The 7,309-nt window shown below is 37.1% G+C and overlaps 1 protein-coding gene across 13 annotated transcripts in view; it reads right to left on the bottom strand.

Annotated features, from left to right (window-relative positions):
- Positions 1-1,589: 1,589 nt before the first annotated feature.
- Smr (nuclear receptor corepressor smrter) overlaps positions 1,590-7,309 on the bottom strand; it is a 77,419-nt gene continuing 71,699 nt past the window's right edge. For all 13 annotated transcript variants that reach the window (XM_071782116.1, XM_071782120.1, XM_071782111.1 and 10 more), the window contains one exon: positions 1,590-7,261. In XM_071782116.1, the coding sequence (XP_071638217.1) occupies positions 6,502-7,261 (760 nt within the window). In that variant the 3' untranslated portion in view covers positions 1,590-6,501. The remainder of the gene's footprint in view (positions 7,262-7,309) is intronic.

Here is a 7,309-nt window from a genome sequence, read left to right as displayed (position 1 = left end):
ATACTCACAGATATAAAATAGTATATGTGAACATTTTTGGAAAATTTATTTATTTTATCTTAAATTTATGAATAATATACCTGAGCATATGATTTATTTCATGTACCTGATTTGCACGGATACCTATATGTTGACACGTTCGCTACTACTTTCTCACCGTGGTAGCGAACGTGTTAATATGTTAAACGATTATTATCTCGAATACGTAATGTGAAAAGAAAAATAGGAAGAGTCAGCTTCGCATCTTGTGTTCACAACATACAAATACTGATAACAGAATATTGCTCTAACGTAATTGTTTAAACAAATGATATATCTGTGAATAACTTGGTCTGGAAGATGTTAACTATAATGTTAATCTTCAGTTGGATGCAATAGACATTGCAGTGCCAACTATCGACTATAAATAGCTCCAATTTAAACAGTAATATCTACAAAAATAACACTTAAGAAATGTTTTTATAATTCTCTTAATATTATTTTTTATATTTTATTTGATCACAATGCAGCCGTCTATATATTTCATTATAAATGGAAAGAATTGTTATTATTAATTCGTAAAGTGAAAAGTAAGGCTGCTATTATAAGTCTAGAATGCTTAAAAATGAAGAGATATGAATTGTAATTAAATAATTTATAATACAATATTATAAATATTATTTACACATATGCATACATATTTACATAATTTACATTAATAACTACTATACAAGATGATTCTTAATTATATATCGATACTTTAGGCGGTTAGTCTAGAATCCAAAACAAAAAAACAAGACCGTCATAAACATATATTTTAACTAATAATAACCGATATTAAGATAATCGGAAGATAGAATAATCCGATAAAATATGATTTAATTAACTTACCTGATTCTTTTAATTGTACCCTCTTTTCTTAAGTGTCCTGGATCTATTACTTATTATTATATTCGATTACAATATCGATGACAAAATTCCCATAAACAGATTGGTTCTGTAAAATAATCTTAAATAATGTCTAAATAATGTAAAATGTTACATCTACTTCTTATCTATTAATGCAATGCATATGTCTTCCTACGTATAAGTGCCTTGGACGTACTTCTCATTGTACAATATTTTAATGTATAGGAGTAATGAGTGTGAACTTTTTTTGACCGCGAAGAGACGAGCGTGCCTCCTTTTTATGCAAGATAAATATATATTTATGTAATATTTTATAACTGATGTCAACGAAACCTTTGTTATTGTTCGACGGAGTGACGAGAATGTCTGTAATGTATGTATATTTTGTATACGCTTTGTATAAAACAAAATAAAGCGATTGAAAAAGAAATCAATCCGATAATTATCATCTCATAAGTGGGATACACATACGTTGCATCCTGATATGGAGTATCGCGACTCGCTTCAATTGAATTTTTCCATAAAGAATGTTCTCAACTAGGCCCCACGATCGGCAGAAAAAAAAACATAAATTTCTTATTTGAATTTGTTTCTCGCTCATCCCGTATTTTGCAAGTATTAATTTTTTCTTTCGGTAGAACAGCAGTCTCGTTCGAAAGGAACGATGCGGAGCGAAATCAAAAGGCGAAAGCGAGGAGATGCTCCTTATTATAACAGAGGTGATTTTTATTTCAACAAAAATAACAATTTACATTGAACTGTTTTGATAATAATATTATCGTGTATGCTACATCTGTAGTTTTACTGTAGGCGTGGTATGCTCTCGCTCGCTATAATTAATTTTCAGTTACTTTGTTTTGTAATTAGTCGCATTAACAGAGCGTGTTTTCGTGGATAATAATCACGTTTCATAGATAGAGTCTTTCTTCCTTTTCTTTTACTTCTTTTATCCTAGCTTGACAATTCTGCGATCGCGCCATATGCGTTTATTATTATTTTTTTGTTAATATTAATATTATATTATTATGATACAACAATCGGGAGGGAGCTGTGTGTACCTCGGCGTTATCATATCACTATGTACAGGCTTGTCGTCTTCCGCGTACGTCGTAGGGATCGAACGATATAGACACACCGAACAAATTAGTCGATCATCTTTCCTCGACGTGTTACAAATGAGTCTAGGTACATATACACGCGACGTTTACGCTTTCACGTCGCCTAAATCTCTCTCTCTCTCTCTCTCTCTCTCTTTCTCTCTCTAATCTAGATGATACTCGTACGGTAGTTACAGCGATGAAATTCGTTTCGCCTTATCTTTGCTGCTAAAAACGCGTCTCTCGCTCTCTCTCTTTCATTCTCGAGGAAGAGATGTCGTCGGTGTTCCACTCTCTTTCTCCACTTCTTACATCTATTGTATTACAGTACTGCATCGTACCTGAGATTGCTTACGCACAGACGATTTCCCTCGAAGAATCGAATGCAATTGAAGACTTTGCGACAACAACCATCTAATTTTTTCTTCTTTCAAACACTTGTTAAAGACAGCTAAGCCAAGTTCTCTAGACTTTGATTCATTATCATGATAAAATGTCTATCAATATAATCACGATTACATAATTTATTTATATATTAGAGAAAGTTATTCAGTTACATTATATAATATGTATATAATTATATAAATATAGCTAAATATATATATATATATAATCAAGAAACAATTTCAAGAAAAAATATTTATAAATAAAATAAAAATTTTCAAATATTTCTTTATATTTTAATTTTTATATTTATATATTTTTTTTAATGGTTTCAGTAACATGTAAGTATAATAATCTTTTTATAAGATAAAAGATGATTAATTTTTCATTATGGTGTAAAGTTTTATCAAACGCTTGAAAAAAAAATAAACAGATTAGATGACTGTTCGTTGAGAAACGTGAAAATCGCCTGCGAATAATCGACCCGTACGAAAGACCCGACACCCTGAAGATCTCTCTAAATATGTACCAACGAAAAGGAGTTGGTGTGTATTCGCTACATGTCACGCATTATATGTATGTACACGCCGATTTTCTTCTCTCCAACAGAGCGGGGGTTTAAATTCACAACGATCCTTTGTATGTGTATGTATATATGTTTGTTTTTTGTGTGTTTTCGCTTTATATGTACACGCAGACCCGTCCCTTACACACGCGTGTGTTCAAAGTTGTTCCTGAAGTCAAGGCGTACCTCGATCGCGCGAGTGATCTTCAATCTGGCAGAGTGGTGCGGTTCTCCCCGGCGCTTGCGAGTATTTATACGAATTTATTGTGAAACGAGATGCAACAGATTATATGAACAATGTAACAGAGACACGTGAGAAAAATGTAATGATAAAGAGAGACATTTGAATGGTATACACCGAGTTCTTGCGAATATTCTATTCTCTAGGTATTCCTTAAGGCTTAAAGACGATAAAAAGTCTTTCCGACGGTTTTCTTTCTTCGCGTGCCGGACTTGGATCACTCGCACCACTCCTCGCGCCTCATCACGACGGGGGCGATCGCTAAACGCAGGGCTCTGTGTGTCGCTCAGGTACTATACGAGGAGGAGAAACGTGACGCCGAGGACACTCTTCTCTAAGTACGAAGTACGAAGATCGAGTCACGGCTGTCGCGCTATTGTTCGCAAATGTTATGCATGCCTCGGGCTAACTAGATTAATTCGCTTCGGTATGTATGTGTGTGTGTTTGTGTGTGTATGTGTCTGTCATGTGTTACATCTATCTATACGATATACATATCCATCTCCACTTATACTCCGGAAGCATTCGACGGTTTTTTCAGGACCTCAATAATTATATTTTGTACAATGAAGAATCCTTGGAGGTGCGCGCCTCTGTGACAAGTGCAGTGTTCCGCGAAATTCGTCGATTCTCATCAAAAAACAAATCAAACTATAGACTGTATAAAAAAAATTGATTGTAAAATTTCAACGTGACATTTAAATGCCCAATATATAATTAGAACGAGTACAAACATCACAACTAAAATTCTCAGTGCGCATAAATTATTGTTTTTAAACCATAGAAGTAATAATCCTTTTTGCACGTTTTGAACAGCAAAAATGAAGAGAAAGATGACATCTAATCATTTAATTATGTAATATAGCAATTAATTACGTTACATAATTTGTATAATTAGAATATAATAATTTAGCATTGTATAAATTTTTAAACACTTTTTTTTCTTCTTTATTTATTACGTTGCATGTTTCAATTGTTTCATGCGAAGGATAAAGAGAATCGACGAGTAGCACATCACATATTGCTCCTGTCAGACGCTTGTTATGAAAGGTTGTAAGAGAACAAATAAAAACAAGAAGTTAAAAAGAGAATAATACCTGGACCGAGGATACACTCGCTGTATTGAAGATGCAAAGAAGAAGCAAAAATGCAACATGTACGAGGGCTAATCGTCTGATCGCTGGCGTGCGAATGGAGGCAGTCGTCTTTAGCGAATCTCTGTAGTCTTGATATCTCAGTCGTCCGAAACGACACGGAATATACATATACATATAATCGAGGCGCAATCTGGCAGAAGCAGGTGAGCTCACGGCGCAGCAATTGAAAGAAGTAACTCTCGCGGTGACGTTTGTTTGAATTCGTCGGGTGTCACGATGGCGAAGAAACAAGGCGCAGATCGCAAAACAGTTGAAGCTACGAATATAAAATTAGGCTGTATAAAAAAGTATGTATAATAAATGATACGTGTTACGTGTCGTGTGTGTTGCGCATTGTGTGTATGTGATAGTCTAGTCAGAGCGTACACATTCTCTCACTTTCTTTCTCTCTCAGATTTGTTATTGAAATAAATCTACATCCACGTTCGCTTTGCGAATGATAATTCCATCAATTTAATCGCCTGCATATTTGTTTTGCCGTCATTTATTTAATAAGTAGAGTTCGGGAAAAAGTCCTTTTCCCCTGAAATCAGTTCGTGGCTGTTTAAACTCCTAAATGCTGGCTACGTCGCGATTTCATCACTAAACCTAAACTCCTTATACAATAGCGCGTACGGATTATCTAGCCATATTACTTGTTCAACTTAGAAATTAATATCTACTATATACTATGTACAATACACTTTGTGTTACGATTTTTTTCCCGTTTTCTCAAACCCACCTCACCAAGATGAGAACGATCGTCGAAAGTTGATTCTCGTTGCCAGAATATTTCGATTAGCCATCTCGTATTTACCCACGTGTGCCAGAATACGTTGTACGGCATTTTCCTCGACGTATTTCGCGCTTTCCATCTCCCTTGCTCTCTCTCTCTTTTTTTCTTTCATCTTCAGTTCGAACTACAGACTATGCTTTGCACTGGTATGTAACACAGTTGAACCTATTAATCCCAGATACATCACAGACTCATTCCAAATAAAAACACGCACGCCTTCATTAGCGTTGTATATTATTATCGCTTAACGATATATATATAGTTTTTTTTTCAGTTATGTACAAAAGAAGCGTCTGTATTGTGAACATGGGATATACATATATAGATCTAGATGTTTCACTGATCGAATGCTTGCGCGTATACCGACGTCTTTTTGCGGACTGATCAAGCCCAAGTCAACGTAAAAAATAATAATTCACCTCGATCGAACGACTAAAGCTTCGCGCACTCGGTATATCAGTACACATACGAAATAGAATGGATATATATCGAGTGCCGATCCCGGTTTGTCGAAATGAAACGCTAACGTACACATATACATCTGCGAGTATCGAAAAACCTAAAAAGTGAAAAATATGTATATGTATAGGCGAGTACATGTTACTTAACGATCATGTAACAATGTTTTTGAAATCATCGCGTTAATAAAATTTCGCTAAACTAAAATCCGAACCTGTACAATTAACTCGCGAGATTTTAAAAAAGGATCCCATCAAAATCACGGGGGTCAAATGTAATAGGTTTTTTTCCACGTTGACGTGTACATATACATATATTTATACAGATAATTTTAATGTCCATATCGACATTATAAATTATACATCGCAAAAAACTAATTATTAGATAAAACTATTCGTCGCTATGTATTTAACTGAAAACCAGCGCAACACCGTGAGAAGGTAAATAAAATCAAGTATTCGTTTCGTAAATGTATGTGTGTTTACCTCTCTTTGCATAACGCGGGAATGATCTTTGACTAAAAATACAATCAAGTTACAAAGAGTTCGTAAAACAACAATATGTGTGTGGGACTTTGTTTAAAACATCATACTTCTCCACTTACCTCGCCGGAGATCGCAAATTCTCATTTATATATATATGTATATATCTACATATGCATATTATATGCGTATATATAAAAAGAAGAAGTCTCTTAAATTAGATTAGGATTTGGCGACCGACAAGAACGCAGTGTGGCTTCTGATTGCCCGTAAAGCGTCGATAAATCGTCCAATATAACCAATCATTGTTTCAATCGATGATCATCTGCGAGTATCCTAAAAAGACGTATGCCACAGCATTTCTCTGCATCCGTAATAGCCGTGCATCGTCGTGCTAGCATATGCCAGTTTAGCGTAAGAACAGTTACAACGCTGAGCGGTTATAGAGGACTATCAATCCTCATCCGAGAGCGGCTCGTATTGCGAGGAGAGCAACGGCGCCGGCTCGGCCTGCATCTGTTCCGATTTCGTCACAGAGACGGACGTGGCTGTGGCGGGTGGCGGAGCCGGCGGTGGTCCCGTGTGTACCCCTAACGCACTAAATGGATAGAACGTGGTGGTAGCTGCAGGCGCGGGTGGCGGCGGTGGTTGTTCACGTGTACTTGAATTCGGTCCACCCACATCGTCGACCACCATCTCATTACTTCCGCTACTACCACCGCCGCCTCCGCCTCCGCCGCTGCCGCCGCCGCTTCCGTTGCCACCATTCGACGGGCTTCTCTCCATACTTCCCGCACTAGCCCCCTTTTCATCCTTCTCAGATACAACGACGGAATTACCGCCTCCGTTCCTGTCGGAGCCCGCACCACCATCGCCGCCGCCACCACCGGCCTTGTCGTCCTCAGTACGCATCACCTCGACGATCTTGTTCTTCACATAATCGAACGGCGATATCTGATGCGGCTTGTTGGAGGGAGTTCCGGAAGTGGATGTGGCAGTGCTCGATTCGTAGAAGCGACGTCCGTAATGATTAGTAGTTGCCTCCGGCGGCGAAACTGGCTCGACCGAATGGTATTGCTGCTTTCCCGATGACTGATGCTGCTGCGTCTGCTGCTGTTGCGCGACGCGTATTATTTGACGCTCATCTCCGGTCTTCACCGAGTCCGGCTCATTAATTTTTCGTCTCTTCCACTGATCTTCGGAAACTTGATATCTATTGTTTAGAAAATAAAAAAAGATTCCTTTTATTTACGACATACAC

Source organism: Temnothorax longispinosus, chromosome 6 (assembly GCF_030848805.1).
Source record: "Temnothorax longispinosus isolate EJ_2023e chromosome 6, Tlon_JGU_v1, whole genome shotgun sequence".
In the NCBI taxonomy this organism is placed as follows: domain Eukaryota; kingdom Metazoa; phylum Arthropoda; class Insecta; order Hymenoptera; family Formicidae; genus Temnothorax; species Temnothorax longispinosus.
This window is presented reverse-complemented; position numbering and strand designations above follow the sequence as displayed.